Source organism: Anabrus simplex, chromosome 6 (genome assembly GCF_040414725.1).
Source record: "Anabrus simplex isolate iqAnaSimp1 chromosome 6, ASM4041472v1, whole genome shotgun sequence".
NCBI classification, from domain to species: domain Eukaryota; kingdom Metazoa; phylum Arthropoda; class Insecta; order Orthoptera; family Tettigoniidae; genus Anabrus; species Anabrus simplex.
Window position 1 is genome coordinate 139,780,462 of NC_090270.1, and position 22,647 is coordinate 139,803,108.

A 22,647-nucleotide genomic window follows, 5' to 3' on the forward strand; every position below is an offset into this window, starting at 1 on the left:
GAACATTAACCCTTTGTCTAATTTATTTAACATGTAGAATTGAATCAAGGTATGAAGTGCACAAGGTTAGATAACATTATTAATAAAAAAAATCAAATCGAACCACGAGGTTCCTATCAATGTTTCTCTCAGGAAAGTGAATGTTTACACAAAGTTACAATGACATTTAAATAAGTGAGCATAATTTTGATGTTGAAATTTACAATGAAAATTTAAAGGGAACAATGACCTAATTACAAACATCATATAAGGCAAGTTGAAAAATGTTACAAGAGAAGGGAACAACAGAAATTAAATTTAGCGCAGAGGCCTATAGAGAAACAGTTCTCTCCTAATACACATCAGTGAGGGACGCAAAGCTCAACAGGTGTACACTAAATTGATACGGAATTACTGGAGGCAACTTGGAAGAAAAAAAATTAAAGTTTACATATTATACAAAAGATTAATAAAATGAATTGCCTCCAAAATAAAGGGTATGCCTAGTTGACGAACTACGGCATTACAAATCAAAAGCGGTGAAAACCAGGGTCTAAGGCAAATTCCGAACGAATGAATTTACAGTTTAAGTTAACACTTGAAAATAGAAAACATGCTTACCCCGGGATGGCTGGAGCCGATGAGCGGACCACCTTACAAGATGCGTCCGATCGTTACGACGTACGAAAACCAAAGATGCTGAACAGAGCCTTGCTCTTGCTAAGGAGCCAAAAAGCCGGAAATTGGGAAATACTCAAACAGCCAATCAGAGAAGCTACCTATGTTTCGATCCGAAGTTTGACCAATACCAATTAGTGTTATTTTCACCAATAGAATTATAGCACCAAATATGGTAATGTGGGAAATTCATTCTAAAGATTTCGATTGCAAAACTCAGCGATTTCGTGATCGAAGCCTCCACGTGGCACTACAGGGTGATACCAAAAAAGGGTTACAAAAAAACATATTACTGGAGATCTCCAATATCAATGTCAATGATTAAGAAAATAATTGTCTCTTCAGTGAGTCCTGAAAATACTTTAAAATACAACTTCATCAAAAATAAAACACACAAATTTTTACATAATTTTTACAACAAAAATTTAGTCTAATTCTTCAAAAAATGTTAGTTCTTTAGTTTCTTTTGTCAAGTCAAAAATGATTCCGCCGACTATCAACTCACCACCGGTGACAAAAAGCCCTGAAGATGGTTTTCTGTGGTTTCACATTTTCACACCAGGCAAATGCTGGGACTGTACCTTAATTAAGGCCATGGCCACTTCCTTCCAACTTCTAGGCCTTTCCTATCCCATCGTCACCATTAGGCCTATCTGTGTCAGTGTGATGTAAAACCACTAGCAAGAAGAAAGAATACTTATCACCAACTTTGATGTGAAAAACTTTGTAGGCTTACATGAATTCCATAACTACTGATATTTACTACCACTGATGAACATCTAATCTAGAGTCTTTATTTCTTTTATAGTAATGAGATGAAAAACACAGAGTTATGCTGTGTGCACTGACAGGAAAGTAAAGGATACTATTGTTAAACATGTTCCTAGACCCAGAACTTCACACAAGAATGTTTTGAAAAGCATCGTACAGAAGGAAAATGATGATGATGTTGATGATGGTGATGATGATGATGATGATGATGACTTGTTTCAAGGGGCCTAATAGCTAGGTTATTGGCCCCTAATGATACAAGGTGCAACGAAATGAACATTAAAACTTCAAAATGTATCAACTGACTAGAATCTAAAATGAATAATGATGAATAAAATTATTGTGAAACCAAAATAATCAGTGGTTTCAATTCAAAATGCCTTTCTTATTATCTAAAGAGGTGAAAATCCAGGTGACCGGCCCCTCATAATGGTACTAATCACTGGTAAAGCAGAACCATGGTCTTCCTCCTATAGTGGTACTAATCACAGGTGATGCAGATTCAAAGGGTTCCTTGTATGGTGGTACTGATCACAGGTAACACAGACCCATGGTGTTCCTTACATAAGGGCACTACTCACAAGCAACATAGACTCATGGTGCTCCTCACATAGTGGGACTATTCATGGGTGCCAGCTATATCCGTGGTGTTTCTCACATAGAGGCACTAAGCACAGGCCACGTATACTCATGGTGTCACTCACATAGTGGTACTAAACATAGACAATGTAGACCCACAGTGTATCACACATTATGGTACCTCCCACAGGAGACACAAACCCATGGTGTTCAGCACATAAGAGTACTACTCTCAGCCAATGCAGACCCATGGTATTCCTCACATAGTGGTTCTAATCACGGGCGAAGCACAAACCCGTGGTGTTCCTCACATAGTGATACTAATCACAGGCAATGTAGACCCATAGGTGTTCCTCACACAGTGGTGCTATTCGTAGGTAATGCAGACCCATTCTGAACACAGTGAAACCAACGCATTCGAGCGCAGCGTTCGGCACTTACTCTCGCTAGATGCTAGTCTATGCAACCGAGCGCCCGCTCCCCCATCATGGTGGAATGCACACGATGGTACTAAACATAGGCAACGCCCAGATCCGTGGTGTTCCGCACACAATGGTACTGCTCCTAGGTAACATAGCCCCATGGTGTTCCTCTCAGGGTGGTACTGATCAGAAGTAACATCGACTCATAGTGTTCCTCACGTAATGGTACTAATCACAAGTAGTCTCATGGTTGGAGCCTCCGTGGCTCAGGTGACAGCGTGCGGGCCTTTCACCGCTGGATTCTGTGGTTCAAATCCTGGTCACTCCATGTGAAATTTGTGATGGACAAAGCGGAGGCTGGACAGGTTTTTCTCCGGGTACTCCTGTTTTCCCTGTCATAATTCAGTCCAGCAACACTCTCCAATATCATTTCATCTGTCATTTATTAACCATTGCACCAGAGGAGTGCAACAGGCTTCGGTAGCCAGCATAATTCCTATCCTCGCTGCTAGTTGGGGGCTTCGTTCAGTCCATTCCTGACCCAGTCGAATGATTGGAAACAGGCTGTGGATTTTCATTCAGTCTCATGGTTCTAATTTCATCATTCCTTGGTAGCCCCTTTTAATCTCTTCTTTAGACAGGCAGGGGATACTGTGGGTGTATTCTTCGTCTGTATCCTCCCAACCACAAGGGGTACAGAAGGAAAACGAATTAATTATAGTGCTTTGATATGGGTGAAATATGTAACATTCACAATTAGCATAATGCTCTTCTTCTTCTGCTGCTCCTACTCCTCTTCGTCCTCCTCATCAATTTTGGCCATCTAGGGACTGCATAAAGTAACTCCATGCATTCAATTTTTTTTTTTTTTCCTCTTCATCCTTTCATTATTCTGCTTCCTTTCTTTTTCCTTTCCTTTTTTTCTTTTTGCCTGAAAACCCTTGAGTTTTGTATCAATCTTCTGTCTGTTAATACATTATGCCTGTTTATATATATATATATATATATTTAAGTGAAATCACACTGACTCACTGACTGATCATACAGGGTGTGCACAAAGTCTGTATACCCCTATATTAAATTAAATTAAATTAAAATTAAATTAAATTAAATTAAATTAAATTAAATTCAAACTGACATCTTAGGACTCTAAAAAACATCCATGTGTGTCCTTTCATCGACTCTGCACTGCTGAAAATGCCGCCATGTTCTGATGCTCATATTAAGCAACATTCTTGGGGTGACTGTCTAGAAAGCTTTGCACACAGCATTTTTCATATCCTCAATTCCAACATACAGCTGCTTCCTCACTTGTTTCTTGATGTAACCCCAGAGTGCGTTATCGGGTGTTGTTAGATCAAAGTTCCTTGGTGGCCCAAGAGGAGCTGGATCATTGTCCGATCCTTGATCGACCCAGCGATTCCCAAAGACTGCATTGAAACGTTGTTGAACAGCCACTGCAAAGTGAACCAGCACCCTATTGTGTTGAAACCAAACAACATCTAAGATTCTTGCATTTTGCAGCTGTGGGATGAGCCAGTCATTAATCATCTGGAAGTGACTGTTCTGATTAACACAACATGACGTGAGGTGGGTTTTGCTCGATTTCTTGGAAAAAATGTGTATTTTCTTTTCCCCAAAAATAAACATTGCAAGTACAATAGAAATAAAAATAAATAAATAATGAGTAGGGGTATACGACTTTGTGCACACACTGTATATCCAAATCCCTCAAATGTAGGGAGTTCAAATTTCATATGTAGTTGCCTGTATGTGTCAGGTGCTCACTAAGAAAGGGTTTGAAAATACATATTCCTACCCTAGGAAGTGAAAAAGAGTTAAAGCCTGAATCCCAAAATATTAATTCCTCGTAAATCCTTCACCATACAAGGTTGAAATCTCAAATAACTTTTTACGTCCTAGATGTTAAATAAGGTAAGATTTTTAAAAAAATCGTCCCTTGAGGTGTTAAGACCTAAAAACAAAAACAAAGTTCCTTATGAACTTGAAATTCACATAATGGCTATTCATCAATGTCCTGAATGTTATTTAAGAAATATTCTTAAAAATTCTACCCTTAAGGAGTTTTAAAGGACTTTAGAACTGGAAAAGAAAAATTAGTTCCTCTGAAATCGTTTGACATACGAGACTGAAATTTCACATGATATATCTATATCTTAGATTATTAAGAAACAGACTTAAAGTATATACCCTTAAACGGGTTTGAATGGAAGTTAGAACCGATTTGAAAAAATTCATTTCTCCAAAATAACTTGACGTACAAAGTTGAAATTTAACGTGCTTCTATATCGTCAATGTAAAATGAGATATGCTTGGAAAAAGAAATCATCTCTAAGGGGATTAAATGAGGGTTAAGATCTCAAAAACCAAAATTGTCAACATCTGATGCAGAAAAACGTAGTTTCACATGATGGTAGCTCTTTTAAGTCCTAGATACTATACCTACGTATAAGTAGTACAGGGTCTTTCAAAATGATTGTCGAAGTTTCAACAAGTCACTGCACATTGTGGTAGGAATATGGAACTTGTTTATTTGTATAATAAAACTCAAAATTTGTTATATTCATTACAAATTCACAGTGTGTGTACACTTTGTCAATCTACAGACATCTAAACATCAGTCCATTTTGTTCCACACCTGCCTCATCATGTCAACTGTAATGTTTTAAAAGGCAGTTCTGGTATGCGCATTCATATCTGGAATGGTTGCAGATAGAGGGGGATAAAAACTTGTTCCTTCACATAACCTCACAGAAAAAAATCATGTGATGTCAAGGTATGGTGAACAAGGCGGCCAGACAAAAGCACCTGACACTGCCAATCCATTTTTATGGTAAGTGCTGTTTTAAAACTTCCCTTACCTTATGATGAAAACATGGTGTATCATCATCATCATTTTGAAGTACAAAGTGATCACTGTCATCACTAAGCTGAAGTAGCAACCATAGCAGATAAGTCAGCCCGGTTACAGTCCCTTCGGCAAAGAAAAATGGGGCATACACCTTCGCTTTTGAAATAGCACAGAACACACTCACCTTAGCAGTCATGCTCATCCACAACATAACAATGGGGATTTCCTGTCCCCCACATGCGAACTTTGCGTTTATTGACTTTCCCACTTAAATGAAAATGTTAAATAAGAACTATTTTCAAACATTCCGCCCCCAAGTGGCTTAAATGGAGATTAGCTCAAAAAACAAAAATATTAATTTCTTCAAACCATTTGAGGTCCAAGGTTAAAAATTCACATAGTGGTCCTACATCATAGTAAGAAAATGTTAAAACATTCTACCCCTAATGGGTTTAACTGGGAGTTACCAGGAGTATTCAATCCTCCAAATCTGTTTGACTTACTATATTGAAACTTCACACGATGGTTACTCTTTTGTTCCTTATGTATAGAGTATTAAATAAGAAATGGTCTTAAAACAAAATTTTTCTCCAAAACTATTTGACAAACAAAGTTAAAATTTCACATGATGCTTACTTCTATGTGCTAGATGTTCGAAAAGACAAGATCTAAAAAAAATTTCACCCCTTAGGAGGTTAAATGGGGGTTAACATAGTCAATGCTGGCAACACTTATCAGCATCGGAGCATTCTGCAAGCCCATGCGACTGACTCTTATAAGCATTCTTGCCTTTAGAACTCCTTAGACAATTATGATTTCAGCTCCTTGGTGATTCAAAGGTCTAAAGGACTAGCAGTGAATGTGTTGAAAATATGAAAACGAAAAATATTAATTCTTCCAAAGCAGTCCAATGTTTGAAGCAAAATCTCACACAATGGTTGTTCCTTTCCTTCCTAATGTAGAATACAAAATTATTTAAAACATTTCACACCTATGGGATTAAATGGGGGTTTGATGTACGAAGGTGAAATTTAACATGATGGCTGTTTCAATGTCTAAAATGTTAAATAAGGTTTGAAAAAATGTCATTGTCATTAAGACCTGAAAACAAAACCATTTGATGTACAAAATCAAAATTTCACATGATAAGAGCTCTTTTCTAGGATCCAAGATATTTTATAAGAAATGTTTTAAAACATTGCTACCTAAAGGTTTTAAATGGGGGTTAGCTTTGAAAACAAAAATATTAATACAAAGTCAAAATTTTTGAACCAAATGTTAAGTATGAAAGGTTTTGAAAAAATTCCAGTTCTACAGGGTTGGATAAGGAAACAAAACCACTTAGTGTACGAACTGAGAGTGTGTTCTGTTGGCTCCACCAATGGTGGAAACTCCAAAATTTAATATTTTGAAATGATTTACAATGCATTTAGAAAAGAGTCTTTGCAGTGAGCTTGGTTGGCGGTGATACTGCAGATGTTGACAATGCTCCAGCTGACCCCCGAGCAGGATGTGATGCTGTTAAAATGAAGGTCAGAGGAGGTGGTCAGCAGCTTGGGAGATAATTACTACAGAGGAGCAAACGTTTTTAGTATAGTGGGTTTTCCAGGAAGGTAACAAATACACGGACGCAGTGAAAAAAAGATTTCACAAACAGTTTCCTGAATCAGTTCTACCGCATCGTAATAGTGTGCATAATTAAATAATAAATTTTGTAGCTGTAGTGCTGTGTTTGATGCTGCAAAGAGCAGATGACCATCAATTTTAATGGAAGAGAAACTTTTTAGACATTTCTGAAAGGCTTCTTAAAAGTCTGTCTAAATCCATGCGACAATTGGTACAGTAGACAGGCATATCTGTCTTCACAGTGCATTAGGCAGCAAGAAAGAAGCTAAATATTTGTCCAAATAAATTTTCTGTTGTTCAGGAGTTGAGGATGGCAGATGCAGGGAAGAGGATTTTTTACTGTGAGTGGTTTCAGAGATCTGTTAATCATCATGGAAAGAAAATGTTAGACTGAACATATTTTACCAATGAAGATTGGTTTCATTTAACTGATTACATAAACAGTGAGCCATGCTAATATGGCATGTGCATAAAGATGATATTTCCCGTATCGCAAAGAGCTTGTATCAGTTTTAGCTCGACTGAGTTACATGTTTCCTTCATTATACTACAGAGGGCAGCTCCCTCGGTCATGAGCACGGAAGATCATTCTTTCGGCGAGAATGCATCCTTTATCTCCTTGGAGCGATTTTTATGCATTGTGATGTGTGTGGAATATAAACATGAACCCTGCGCACATTTGAGTGGCATTTTTATGCCATAAATGGGTTTTTTATAGATTTAACTTGACCCATACTACGATCCTTCTAGTTGCTTTGATTATTGATATTACAGGTATGGTAATTCTTGTTTTTAATATTGGTTCTATGGTGCGTTTTGACATTTTTCGCTATCATTCATAGCTGATTGATACGCAATCCTTTTGCTCTACAGCGAGAATGGGCAGTGTATCTGTCTCTGTCGTGATTGTGATGTGTTCATAGCTGGGTCTCTGAATTGATATTATTTTTGTGCACTACATTGTAAAGTATTTGCCATCGAATGAAAGTATGCCCTGCATGTCGACGCGGAGATCCATTCATGTCATACTAGTGCGTAAACTGGTGGATTTATGCATGACCACTGGGTCCCTATTATTCTACTGTGAATTGTCTGGGGCGTGCACACTATCTCCGACATATGTGAGACCTTTGTTTGTGACCATGAGAGTCATACTACACGAGTTTGTGTTGAAATTATTAACTGGAGCAACTGCTTGTACTTTTGCCGATACCGGCAATGTCTGAATGTTTGGGTGTGTGTTGGTGAGAGAAAGGAGAGGGAAGGATGACATATCGGTTAGCTCTATTTGTATTTTACAGTAATTGGTTTCTGAGCCTCATGTTTGTTGCCGGCATGGTGGTGTTTATTTTGCTTTGGTCTGCATCACGGCCATTTGCTTGCCCCTCGTGGCCACCATGTTTGTTTACTTATATTCAGGTTATGCGCTTGCCTGTGATTCTCTTTGGTTTGAATTTTATTTTCTTTGGTCCAGAGATGTTTCTCTCTGTGTAACGTAATGATTCTTCTCATCTTATTATTATCATTCCTGCTCTGGTTTTTTTTTCTCTTTCCTTTTTCTTCTCCTTGACGCATGGGAGCTTTGATCTGTGGTCATTGTTGTGACGATGTGAAGTTAAATAGATGTGTATGAAAAGTTTTTAATTAATCTCACAGAAAGAATGACCCAGCTGATCTGTGTGGATTATATTCCTAATACCATATTATGTAGCAAATTGTATTTGGGACGGTGGTCCCATCGCACGAATAATTTATGCTTGGTTTCTTGAATAGCTGTGCTCAGGCATGCATATCAGCACGCCAATTGGATAAACAGTGCACAAGTACGTATTCTTGTTCTTTTTTAAAATTTAACTGCTGGCTAAATCTTTTATTTTCTTTTGAATTTAATTATATCAATAAACTCTCATTTAAATTTATTTTGAATTTTATTGCTGGTAGTTTTAGTCTCATTCCTGTTCTTTTTTTTTTAAATGAGGGACGTTTCCAGTTCAGGGCTGTGTCTTTGGCCCTTCCTAGTCACAGTCCACGCCTCAAATCTCCTGATGAGCGTATTATATTATGTCGTATATTATCGGTAAGGGAGGGGTACAGTTCAACAGTCAAAATACCTCACTTTAGACATTTTAAAGTCCACATACATTTCATGAAACAATTGTTATACTTACACAATTCATTCCTTTTCAAGTTGCTTTGGCTTTGTTCACAGTCTATCTTTTTGAAATATGCCATTACAGAACTGTTGTGCTTTTAATCTCTTGATTCACTGTGTTGGACAATTTCTCGAGCTGTGCGCTTGCATCAGACGCTGAACAGAGACTGCTGCCACCCAAACTATGCACTCGGATAATCTGCACTGCTTGCTGTGGAGAGTCATTTCTAACGCACTATAGATTTTAATAGTGCTCAAACCCAAAATGGGCTGAAAATGAGTAGTTCATAGGTAAGAGTTGAACATTATTTGAGGGGAAAGGGATTCGGACCAATCATGGAATCTATTCTGAGTCTCTTAACAAGTGGGGCAAAATTCCACTTCCTCTGTGCAACCAAGTTCCTCCCATACAATCTATTCAGCACATTGTGTCTGAATGCAAGGGCATATCAAGGGTACTTATCCAATTTTCTGTTGGCAATGCCTGCAGCTTTACATTGCATCAGTGTATTAGATCTGAGGGTATAAATGTTTCCTGACATGTGATAATATCTTCTTTTCACTTGTATAACTCATGTCTGAGTATCGAGATCTCTCATTTACTATTCAATAGAATTAACCAACAGTTGCCATTGTCTACAGTCTTCTGCTTTGTGGATTGTCATTCAAAGAGGTGCATGAATTGCATCTTTGATCTGGTGTATCCATCTTCTGGGAGTTCTTCCATGCAGCCTGATCTCATTCACTTTTCCTTGGATAACTAGTTTTTAATGGCCATTTCTTCTCCTTATAACATGTGCAAAGAACTGTAGGTTCTCTGCCTAACAAGAGTTGAAAGTTGATTTGGGATACAAAGCTCTTTGATTATGGAGGTGTTAGATCTTTTCACCATCTAAGGTTATTCATAACCTCTTCTGCCAACACATTTCAAATGCATCAATTCACTTTATGTCCTTGGCCTTCACTGTCAATGATTTTTACTGATTGTTCGGCCACACCAAATCATTCAGACCTTGTCCAAAGCAACTTTTCCAAGAGCAATTCCTCTTCTGATTTCTTTCTCACAGCTGCCATTATTGTTCAAAAAGGAGCCAAGATAAATAAGTTCATTAATGACATCTACATCTACTAGATGTCCACTAAATTGAAGCTTCTTTCCTCTATCAACAGCCACCCCCTTGGTTTTGCTCAGATTCACTTCCAAACCAAACTGAAGACTTCTGCTTTCTATCTGCTGCAATAAGTTAACGAAGTTTATCTTTACTGCTTTCCACTAGAATATCAACAACAATACATAGATTCTGCAACCTCCCTCCACCAACTGACATTCCACCATATATGCTGTTCAGAGGCCTTCAGCTGATGCATTTCCCATATATGCTGAACAACAAGGTGGACAGGCTGGTGCCTCACTCCTTTTCACACTCTGAAGGCCTTTGATAAGGCACAGTCCAGACTTACTTGGGTTGTTTTAATAAAAGCTTTTCATCAAAATGTATGTTGAAGTACAAGTATGAAGGATGAGTTCTCCACCTAATCAATACTTTATTTTACATAGTGTCAATTATTTACATAAAAACAGTACCAGTTTCGGCCTGTAAATAGGTCATCTTAAGCTGCTAGAGAACTTACTTAATAGCGACTGTACAGAATAAACACTACTAAAATTAAAATTAAACAAGAATGCCATTAATTAAACATGATACCACTATTCTAAAATTATTTAATGTTAACATATATACATATGGTACAGTTTTGTGGGTTAAGGGTGTTATTTTCAAATATTACATATATTGAGGCTGGAATCGGATACAGTTCTTAGAGTTGATCAAGAATCACTGGTATTCAGATGTCAGGTTATCTGTGTTAAAGCCACTATTATGTCAAACGGTTTATGAGATCTTTGAAGTGCATTGTTGTGCCGAAAATATTCGGGGGTGTCGTGTTCCTTAGAATAAGAGGTTCAGGGACCAGTTCACGGACACATAGCTTATACCCAGTCTATATCACTGCTGAAAAATATGTTAGTGACTGCCACTATTCTAAAAAATACTTAAAATATATACATATGGTACAGTTATGGGGTTTAAGGGTTTTACACTGGCCCCATAATTACCACATATTACAAAAGTTCCATTTGCTGAGGTTGAAATTGGATACAATTCTTAGGGTTTATGGAGAATCATTGACATACTGGTGTCAGGCTCAGATATCCAATGTTAAATACCAGTACCATGTCCAACGGTTATTCAAGGTGCATTGTTGGGCCGAAAATATGCGGGCGACGTCGTATTCATTAGAACGAGAGGTTTAATAACCTGTTTACAGATACATAGCTTTTACTCAGTCTATATCAATGATAAAAAACAAGCTAGTTTATATTAGACTTCCTTATTGAGGTTTACGTTGCTGTGCGTGACATATTGAAATCAGTGAAAGCTAGTTGTGGGTGCTCCTCTCTTCATATTTGCATTCCCTCATGTAATTTTTAGAAAACGTGTGAGCTGGATATGTCCTTGAGCATGGTTAGGAGTGTGCTGCACATTGTTGCATGTACGTCGTGTGGCTATCATAGCGTTGAGCGTTAACATATATACATCGTCATAAAAGGAAAGAAAAATTCCACCTAATCAATACATTTATTTTCTTGTAAAATATTACAATCTAGTCCAAGAAAATAAATGTATTGATTAGGTAGAATTTTTCTTTCCTTTTATGACGATTGGTAAATATCAATACGGAAAATGAAATTCATAAATCAAGAACATATATACATATTACATATTTTGTTTAATGAATTTAATATTGGCTCGTCAACCATTTACGACATTAAAAAACAAAAAATGAACTAATGAAATTTGCTTCTCAATCGATAACAACTGAAAAATTGGCTTCCAGACAAACATTAAAAAAAACCAAAACTGGAACAATTAGGTAGCTTATTGTACAAATGGTTCAGTGCAGTACGCTCCGAAGGAAAGGCGGTAACGGGACCAATGGTTATTGAAAAGGCAAAAAAATTTGGTCAAGACTTAGGTGTTGCAGAAAGTGAATGCAATTTTTCTGATGGTTGGCTCAGAAACTTTAAGTTTCGGCATGGAATTCGAAGACTTTATGTAAATGGAGAAACACTTTCAGCAAACCAAGATTCAGCAGAAAAATACAAAGACGAGTTTGAAGAAATAATCACAGTCAATCTAACAGCTGATCAGATTTACAATGCTGATGAAACAGGCCCATTATGGCGGTGCTTACCAACATCTAATCTAGCTGCGGGAGGTGAAAAGGCGGCTAAAGGTTTAAAAAAAAAAAAACAAAGATTGACAGTTTTGCTATGTGCTAATGTGTCTGGAAGCCACCAAATAACTCCTTTTGTAATTGGTAAATCTAGAAAACCTCAGGCATTTAAAAATATTACGAGCTTGCCTGTTCATTATGATGCTCAATCGAATGCGTGGATGACCGCCACCCTATTTAAAGACGGGTTCTTTCATCATTTTGTGCCACAAGCAAAGCTTCAAAAACCTTGGTCTACCAGAAGACAGCAAAGCCATCCTTTTGGACAACTGTAAAGCACATCCACCAGTAGCTGAGTTAGTTTCTGGAAATATATTTGCTACACATCTGCCGCCTAATGTTATGTCACTGATTCAGCCAATGGATCAAGGGGTAATCCGGAACTTTAAATGTTTTTATAGGAGTTCTTTCGTTTGCAGCCTGTTAAATCAAGAGTGTGATATAACTGAATTTTTTAAAAAGTTTAATGTACAAGATGCCGTCTATGCTGTCGCACTGTCCTGGGCTAAAGTAAAAAAAGTTACTTTACAACGGTGCTGGGGAAAAAATTTGGTGAACTGCGGATCCTACATTTGATTCAACACCACAGACAGTTGAGGAGGAACAACATCCCGAATCAGTGTCTGAAGTTTTGGATGTTGTAAGAAGTGTAACCAGCAACAATCCTTTGGATAACGTATCTGAAGAGGAACTCGCGGAGTAGATTCAAATGGATAACAATGAACATACCAAGCAGAAGCTAACCGATGAGGACATTATCCAAAGTGTACTAAACCTATACACAATCTTGAAGAGAGTGACTCAGATGAGGAAACCGAAGAAAAGGAGAGAATCAGCTGGGCAGAAGCTGCAGAGTCCCTAAATAAATTCATCACTTTTTCTGAGTGTAATACTAATTATAAAGCCACTGAACTTATTGATTTACATATCATCAGAAATAACTTTTATGCCAAGCGACAACGATCTCGAAAACAAAAAGATATTCAAGATTTTTTTAAGTCACAGTAAAATATTGTACAGTACATGTATGTAAACTGAATGTGTTGAATGAAAATTTGACACTGCCCTTTGAGCTAAAGTTATTAAACTAATGATTCTGCTGATCAACATTTTACTGCAAAATGCCTTGTTACAGCTGTTTTCGCTGTACACTTAACCTAATCGTAGTAAGAGGTACCGCTCGATAGTCCGGCATTTTCGGTAATCCGGCACCAGGCCAGTCCTGAACGTGCCGGGCTATCGGACTTCTACTGTAATAGGAGTTTGATGGCATGTGAGACCAAAGCAATAGTTCGATAGTTACGGCAGTCCAGTGTGGATCTCTTTTTGTGCAAGAGTATGAATATAAATATCTTGAGCCCATAATCTCGTATTCCACAGTTCACTGCAGACTGAATGGAGGAAAGCAATAAATACCCTTTTTACCTATACTTTTAATCATATTGCCAGATATATCATCACTGTAGGACAGAACAAAGCCTTCAGAATCGCAGCCCCTTTCACCAAAAAGGAAACGATAGACAACCTAAACTTTTGGCCCAAAGGAGTGAATTTTCACCCCTACAAGTTCCATTAGGAAACCAATCAACCCCATTAGCAGTACACCGTCTGCAGACCACGCAGACTCCACGGCAGGAACTGACAACACGAACACAAAGACTACACTGAAAGCCATGCTTTGGAATGCGGAAGGCCTGAAATCACTACTGTCCGTAGACACAAGCACCAGATGGGACACATACGACATCGTGACGCTCACAGAGACCTTCACCACTGAAGAAGCGGAAGTGGACAAATTCTATAGGAAAACATTTTAGCAAGACAGGGAAGGAGAGGGCGACCCGAGGGAGGGGTAAGCTGCTTCGTGAAGCCGCACCTACAACCCATGAGGACGATCCTAAAAGCACAGACCACAATGGCGATATCAACTAAACTCATCAATATAACAGTAGCCTACTTCAACCCAAGCACATGTGCCGAAAATATAATCGACAGCCTGGGTGAAGCCATCGAAGCATTCAATGACAACAAACCCTTAATGGTAACTGGCGACTTCAACTGCCGAATCGACAAAAGATGCACAAAGACGGACAGCGTAATTGATTTCGTAACAGACTATGGCCTGAGACTAGTCAACTCGGTATTGGAGTATACACACATAACACAAATATAGTGGTCCGTTATTGGACATTATAAATTTTCCAGCTAACTCATTCCTGGTTGCCAGCGTTTCGCCCTCGTGTGCTAGGCTGGGTTCATCAGTTGGTACCTAGCACACCTACCAAGACGCTGGCTAGTGCATACCATGGAGGCCACTGCGTAGGCTACTTGGAGCCACCGGCAGTGCCAATGTACTATGAGAGACTTTGTCCCTTTACCAAAAATTGATGCCTGCTTGGCTGTCAGATGATATAGATGTTGATTCCCATAGGGAATCTGAAATATTTGTCCCGAATGAGTAAATTTATAATACCAATATATTGGTCCGTTATTGGACATTATAAATTTTCCAGCTAACTCATTCCTGATTGCCAGCGTTTCACCCTCGTGTGCTAGGCTGGGCTCATCAGTTGGTACCTAGCACACCAAGCAGGCATCAATTTTTGGTTAAGAGACAAAGTCTCCCATAGTGCATTGGCACTGGCGGCGGCTCCAAGTAGCCTATGCAGTGGCCTCCATGGTATGCACTAGCCAGCGTCTTGGTAGGTGTGCTAGGTACCAACTGATGAGCCCAGCCTAGCACACGAGGGCGAAATGCTGGCAACCAGGAATGAGTTAGCTGGAAAATTTATAATGTCCAATAACGGACCACTATATTGGTATTATAAATTTACTCATTCGGGACAAATATTTCAGATTCCCTATGGGAATCAACATCTATATCATCGTATACACACATTGCGCATAACGGGAAGAGCACGAATGACCTGGTATTTATCAGCAACGAAGGGATCGAAGAAGTGGAACAAAGGGTTGGCTCCAACCCAAGCAGAAAGCATACGCCAGTTCAAACCCATTTCCAACTGAATACGGAAAAGCATATAGAACACCCAGAAACACAAATAAGACACTCAACGAACATAGATGAGGAGCTCTGGAAGGCGAAAAAGGAAGCAATACCGGAAATAAAGGAAAAAATCGAACAAGGAAATCTAGACGAAGCCATGACTACACTACAAAACATTCTCCTGTCATCAACAACCAAACCACACAACCAAAGAATAACTAAAAGATGGTTCGATAGCGAATGCTACAAGGCAAGGCAAATGACACTGAAATCCCTACATGAAGCCAGATCCAGAAACAACCAATACTACCTCCAGAAATATGCAGAAATAAGAAGGAAATACAAAGAGCTAATACGGAAGAAGAAAAAAGACTATAGTCAAAAGGAAGAGAGAAAACTGATGAAGAGGCAGAGGAAAAACCCTACAGGATACTTAAACAAAACTGCGCCTAAAAATTCAGCAGTCAATCCACTGCAATGGACGAAACATTTCCAGGAACTATTTGGAAATAAAATATCGAATGAATTTGAAATAAAGGACATACCAACACACACATTACAACCTATCACAACGGTTGAAGTGAAGAAATGTGTAATGTACACACATGCACAGAAATGGTGTCCCAATGTAAACAAAGCGTTGCGCTCCCCCCCCACACCTCCTCGCTTAATGCATTGCTGCCGGTACACAGCCCGCTACAAGACTGATGTGACTAAAATGGGCACAGTGGTGGATATATAGCAATACACACAGTGTGCCTTCAGCACTACCACTTCACTCCCTTCCCCCTCGTTTTCTGTGCTAGAGTGACCTTCAACACTACCCCTTCACTCACTCCCCTCCTTTCAGTACTGGAGTGGGGCAGTGTTGATTGTTTATGTCGGGATGCCATTTCTGTGCATGCGTATACTCCAAGTCCAAAAAGTCTGCAGGCCCAGATGGGATTCACAACGAACACCTAAAGACAACACTGACAGACATCATAGATCCACTGACCTTACTATTCAACGAATGCATGAAAAGAAAAACAATACCCAGCATATGGAGAAAGGCAAAAGTAATCACGCTATACAAAGGAAAAGGCTGCAAGAACAGCCCCAGTTCATACAGGGGGATAACACTGGAGTGTAATATCTTCAAGCTCTTCTCAAAGATCATACTACATCGCATACGACCAAGAATAGCAAGAGAGATACCACCAAGCCAGTATGGGTTCGTGGAAGGCAAATCAACCTTACAGGCCATCGAAGAAATCATAGGTGAAATAGACAGCACACTAACACAACCAGCCAGCCCACTGTATGCCATTTTCATCGACTACGCAAAAGCATTTGACAGCATTGACAGAAAAATACTCATACAAAAACTTTACGTCTATTAGTATTATCATTATTTGCGTAGTTATGTACGGGTATTATTGGTGTGTTGTATGATCTGCCTTGTGTAACAAAACATGTGAGGCAATGTCATGATATATCTGCTGTATATTAATAAGAGTTTATTTAATGTAAGAATGCTTAATTAATAGTATATAATTTATTATTACCTGTAAATATGATGTATAAATCCAATGTAATGTTGTGCAACATAGGATATTAGTCCAGAACAACATATTTTTGGTACTAGAGAGTTACAGAACATTCGATCCATTTGTAAATAGGTTACTGGAGAGACTAGAAATTACAAGAAAAAATGTTGTGTCATACTTTTCTAGAAGCCTGGGCAGGCAATGTAAATAAAGAGGCAGTCTTGGGAGTTGGAGTAGAGTTGTTAGCGAGAGTTGCTAGTGAAAGTCGTTAGTCATGTGAACTCACATTGTGATTTTGGTTGACATGCTAATGTAGCAGTCTTCTTATTCTTCTTCGTAGAAGTGTTTTGTACAAAATGGTGGTTTACTGATGTGTGTGTATAATGTGTATATAATTTGTAAATAAAATAGTGTATGCAATTAACAGCATCTCTTGTGTGCGTCTTTGTGATTACGATAATTTCCAGAGAAGTCTATTACATTACATTCTTCAGAGATAAAATGTCCTGCCTTTTCTCCAGTGGATTTCATAGATACCAAGGATTTCCATTCTATGAAGCATCATTCCCTGTTCAACAATTGCTAGTTTAACAATTTCTAACAGACCTCTTACATTCCACGTTTCAAAAGTCTCACTGCACAAACTGACACTGCATCGACCAACATAACCTTTAATATATACATGCTTGGGAAAATAACAAAGTGGGTTCCCATGTCCTTCCCCAATACTACTACTACTACTACTACTACTACTACAAATACAAATACAAAGACAAAGAAATTAGGTCAAATAAATACCAACAATTTTCAGATAACATATATCCGTGTCTTAACCTAACCAGCTGATCTTGGGGACGTTTGTGACAATGTAAACAGTTGTAAATATTTGTACGTAATACTTCCATACTTCAAATAATGAAGTCACATAGTTATATCCCAATATTTTATTTTTAATTACTTACAAGAATAACACAAAGTGGTTTATTCACAGATCTGGAACTGCAGAAAGCAAACATTTCTTGAAACTGCTGAGTGTTATTCTCAAACTCACGGGTTCCATACCAAACTTGTGTCACTAGTGAATTAAAGCCAATAGAATAGTTGAGTTTGTCACCTGTAACCCATAAGATATCATTAAATATAGAATTGTTGAGAGAGTAAGGTACATTACAAAACAATTTTTTAAAAATTAATAACAGTTTGCTGAGGATTACAGCTTGCTTCAGAAAATTATAATGCCAGTATTTACCTCAGAACATTCCAGCTAGCATCAGCTACAGTATATTGGGTGTACCTTAACATTTGTAATAAATGTCAGATAGTGATTACTGGGATCAAAACAATAATTTTAAAAAAAGGTTCCTATGAACATATGTCCTACAATGCATTGTTACTGAGTTATTAAATGCATCAGAGTTACAGGACATACACTGCCATATCACAGGAGATACTTGTGTCGACCATGAGCAACCTCGGCATGGAATAGCAAAGACAACTGAAGACAACTAGGTCCTGTTGAATAGCTGCACAACTGCTATTGATATATTGTTCCAGGTCAGAGATGTCGTTAACTGGAGTAGTGTATAGTACATTCTTCATGTGTCCCCAGCTCAGTGGATTAAGGTCAGGAGACCGAGCGGGCCAATGCACTGGACCTCGATGCCAAATCAACTGTTGTGGGAAGATACTGTCTGAAAACTAGCACACACGCAAACTGAAGTGTGCTGGAAGCCATCATAAGCTGGTCCATTCAGTCGTCGGGGTAGCATGTATGGGCCGATTAGTTGATCATGGATAATACCACACCACACATTGAGTTTAAAGTGCAGTTGATGATTAAAGACAACCATACCATGGGAATTTTCAGCCTGCTCTGGTGTGTGTTTTATGCAAATTTATGATGCCATCTCTTCCAAACATGGCCCGGTTGGTGAACAAAACAGATTTTAAAAACCCATCAGTATGGTAGCGCCCGAGTGCAATGCCTGCATCTCAGTACAAATGCACTGTAGGACACATGTTCATTGGGACATTTTTTCTTGTTTTGATCCCACAAATTCATCCTCCCACCCCCACACCCCCATTTGTTACAAATGTATATTCACAAAAGACAGGAATATAGCATCTGACATTCAAACAATAAAAACAATGTCATGTCAGTGTGGGTAAATGAAGCAATAGAGAGGAGAATTGACAAACATAAAATACTCTACAGAATGACAACTCCCTCCACATCTTTACACAACACAATGTTTATGGATGGACTCTATCCTTGCCAATCTTAATTTTTTCTATTTGTTAATTAATATTATTTGCTTCTGCTTCTTGGCTTCTTTGTGGGATAGAAAGGAGTGCATCCATAATTAGGGAGGAGACTTTTCCTGAAACACCTTCAGTGTTGTGGCTATGCAGGAGGAAATGAAATGGTGTATGGCTTTTAGTGCCGGGAGTGTCCGAGGACAAGTTCGGCAAGCCAGGTACAGGTCTTTTGATCTGACCCTCATAGGCGACCTGCGTGTCGTGATGAGGATGAAATGATGATGAAGACGACACATACACCCAGCCCCCGTGCCAAAGAAATTAACCAATGATGGTTAAAATTCCCAACCCTGCCGGGAATCGAACCTGGGACCCCTGTGGCCAAAGGCCAGCATGCTAACCATTTAGCCATGGAGCCGGACAGGATATCTGGTGAGCCACGCATTCGCATTAAGGGAGTACTGCATCATAGCGGTATAACTAATAATGTTATATTAGATTTAACGCACAGAGGATTAGAAGATAAAATACAAGTTGATAATATAACTGTTGCAGGGAGATCTTGGCCTCAAACGCTTGTTAGTCGAGGTGAACATGTTTTTTGTGCTTACCATGACGTGGATTTAAGTAGGATGTGTTTTTCTGGTGATTTTTTCAAACCTTATAGTATAGACACTGCTTGTCTGAATGCAAAGATCAATGCAAGCAAAAGATCATCAATATGAAATGACCTGGCAGACAGCAGACTTTTAAGACACTTTCTTTAATGAGGTTCAAATGTGTAATGTTGACACCGATACTAACATAACCGGTCCTACAGCTCAGTACAGTGAGATAATTGGTATCGCCAATTTTGATATTGAGGCTCCAAAGTTGGGTTTGGGAACTGAAGGTGTTTTATGTGAAGACTTTAATTCTTGGGATGTCCAAATATCTGAAGGTGTTGACGGTTACCATAAAGCAACCATAATTGCTTTCAAAAATTCAGGACCCTTGTGTTATTTAGAATTTGAATTGGAGGAGTGTGTATCAGCTGACGGGAATGTTTTGCTGCTTGGAAATGCTGATGGAGCTTATCAATTATCCTTTTGGAGTTCACATAACTCAACAGGAAATTTTAATGCTTGGACTAGATCAGGAAAAGTTACAAAAGTTTTTAGTCAATAAGAATTTTGTTTTTCACAGTACTCAAATGTGAAACTGGGGCAGCCAAGTATGGGAAGGTGCATCAGTGGCATCCCTGACATCAAGTTTCAATAGCCTTATGGGAAGTATTGATTTTTCTATTATAAGACAATGGGAGGGACTTTTTCTGATAATGCAGGAGGAGAAAGAGAAAGATAAATGCAAGAATGGGAGACAAAATGAAATAGCAAGAAATAAGGTTTAAAAGGATAGTAGACAAGGAACATTATACAAACACAGAAGTAGACCCTATAGTCTGGTCTACGTGGGTTGAATCTGAATGTGTCTCAAACTGTGTTAAATGTTGAATAAACTGTATTACCGTATTTTTATTAGAGCACTATTTTAAAGTAAATCTTGAACCAAAACATTACAATTACAAGATATTAGAATCATTCCGTATTGACGGTTTTCACTTTACAATGGCGAAAAATGAGGGTATCCTCCTATTCAATACATCATACAATATCTTCTCAATCTAGCGGTCCCTTTCTTCATTATTGTTTCATAATGTTGGCTGGTGTTTTGCCTTATTATAGAGGGGTCGGAAGGGCTGCATATAAAAATATGAGAAGCTGTGTTAGGTAGAAGACAGATGCATAGTAAATTGTAGTAATCTAGTGGAAACCGTCAATCAAGTTCTAATCTGTAATGGAAAAAAATGAGGTTGTATGAGAAACATGGGTTGATAAGTAAAAAGTGTGGAATGGTTGTGAAGAAAGCTTAAACTTACGGTGTGCAGTAGGTGCTTGTCCTCTCTAGTGGCCTGGCTTTCTCAAAGTAACGGTCTCGTTCGCGTGATCGAATCTATCGTTGGTTCGGCTGTGTTTGCTAGGATGGAAGGAGCGGAGGGGGAAGGGGAGGTGCAGGGCTGGTTTGAGGAAGGGAGGGGTGTTGAGTTAGAGAGATGGAGGTGGGTTTGTTTGGCAAAATATAAGGAATGAATGTTTCAAGAGGATGTTAGTTTACTCGCTGACTTCTAAAGCTGGAATGGTGTGGCCTTCACAAAGTGATGGTCTCAGTCGCGTGATCGAGTCTATTGTTGGTTTGGCTGTGTTTGCTAGGTTGGAAGGAGCGGAGGGGGAGGGTTGGTGTGAGGGGGGGGGGGGGGGGAGTGGTGGTGAGTCGGGGAGATGGAGGTGGGGTTTGTTTGTGTTATGGAAATTCTGACAAATGTATGGAATGAATGTTTCAAGTAGAATGTTCTTTTTCTCGCTGACTTCATTTAATGTATTGATGTATTGAATAGGAGGATACCCTCATTTTTCGCCATTGTAAAGTGAAAACATTACAAGTCAGAGATTATGAAAATAACTAAAGTAAATTTGGTAAAATTTACTATAAACTTTTGAGTAACTACAGTAAAATCACAGCTAGGAGTCATCCCTATTCATTACGTCAACCATTATGCATGCCTCCATCTGCCCTGTGTCTGATCTACATGAAGGCCCTGGATTTGATTCTAGGATCATTTGACAATTGGATGAAGTTATGCATCAATAGACTAAGTGCCATTTGATAAAAATTGAGATTTTAGCACTATCTTGTAGAAGAAATCTTGAACTACTTATAATAAATTCTCCACTGTCTTACAAGAGGGCATTAGTTGTCAGTAAACCAAAAACCTAAGTGACATATCAGGAATCAGTTAAACTGTAAATTGCATCAGTAGACTATGCGAGGTTCCATTTTGCATCATTAGACCAAGCGCCTCATTCCTCACATTGCGTCGTGGATGACAGCGAGGGAGCCCGTGTTTTTGATAGTGCTAAGTTATTGACGTGATGATACATTGAGTGGTTTATCAATTGATGAAGTTCAGCAATGTATCAAGTGCTTCCGGAAGGAAGGAGAAGGACAATGCTACTAATGCAGCTTGCTAAAATGGTTACGTCGGAGAATCATTCTCTAGAAGAGCATTCAAAATGAGATTGTTGTACGGTATCTAACACGGTAGTCTGCAATGTAAGTAGGCCCTAATATTTTTGTATCGATATATTTATTTGAAGAAGCTGCAAAGGCTTCACTGTAACAGTGTTTTAACATGTTATGCCAGGTAATACGCACCAAATCAGTGACTACCAGATCAGAATAATGAAAGCAGTTACTTAGCAGATATTTAGCGTGCCCTCAACTTTCATCAGCGTTTATACACTGCAGAAGACTATGGAAATGTGATGAGAAACTGCAGGCAGAAATTTCAAGAAGATTCTGACATCATGGATGGCATACTGTAGATTGATTCAATGGAGAACCTGATTTTGAGATTGAATAAACTGAGAGTAACAATC

The 22,647-nt window shown here is 38.6% G+C and overlaps 1 protein-coding gene across 2 annotated transcripts in view; it reads right to left on the bottom strand.

Annotated features, from left to right (window-relative positions):
• The window catches only part of LOC136876200 (uncharacterized), a 78,773-nt gene that overhangs the window by 11,029 nt on the left and 45,097 nt on the right, over positions 1-22,647 (bottom strand). The window contains exons 3-4 of one of the 2 annotated variants that reach the window (XR_011018455.1): positions 17,875-18,026; positions 5,312-5,424 (exon numbers count right to left, since the gene is read on the bottom strand). Coding sequence is in view for 1 of the 2 variants with exons in the window: in XM_068228346.1 (XP_068084447.1) it covers positions 17,875-18,026 (152 nt within the window). In the remaining variant the exon portion in view is untranslated. The remainder of the gene's footprint in view (positions 1-5,311; positions 5,425-17,874; positions 18,027-22,647) is intronic. The other variant, XM_068228346.1, reaches the window with a different exon arrangement.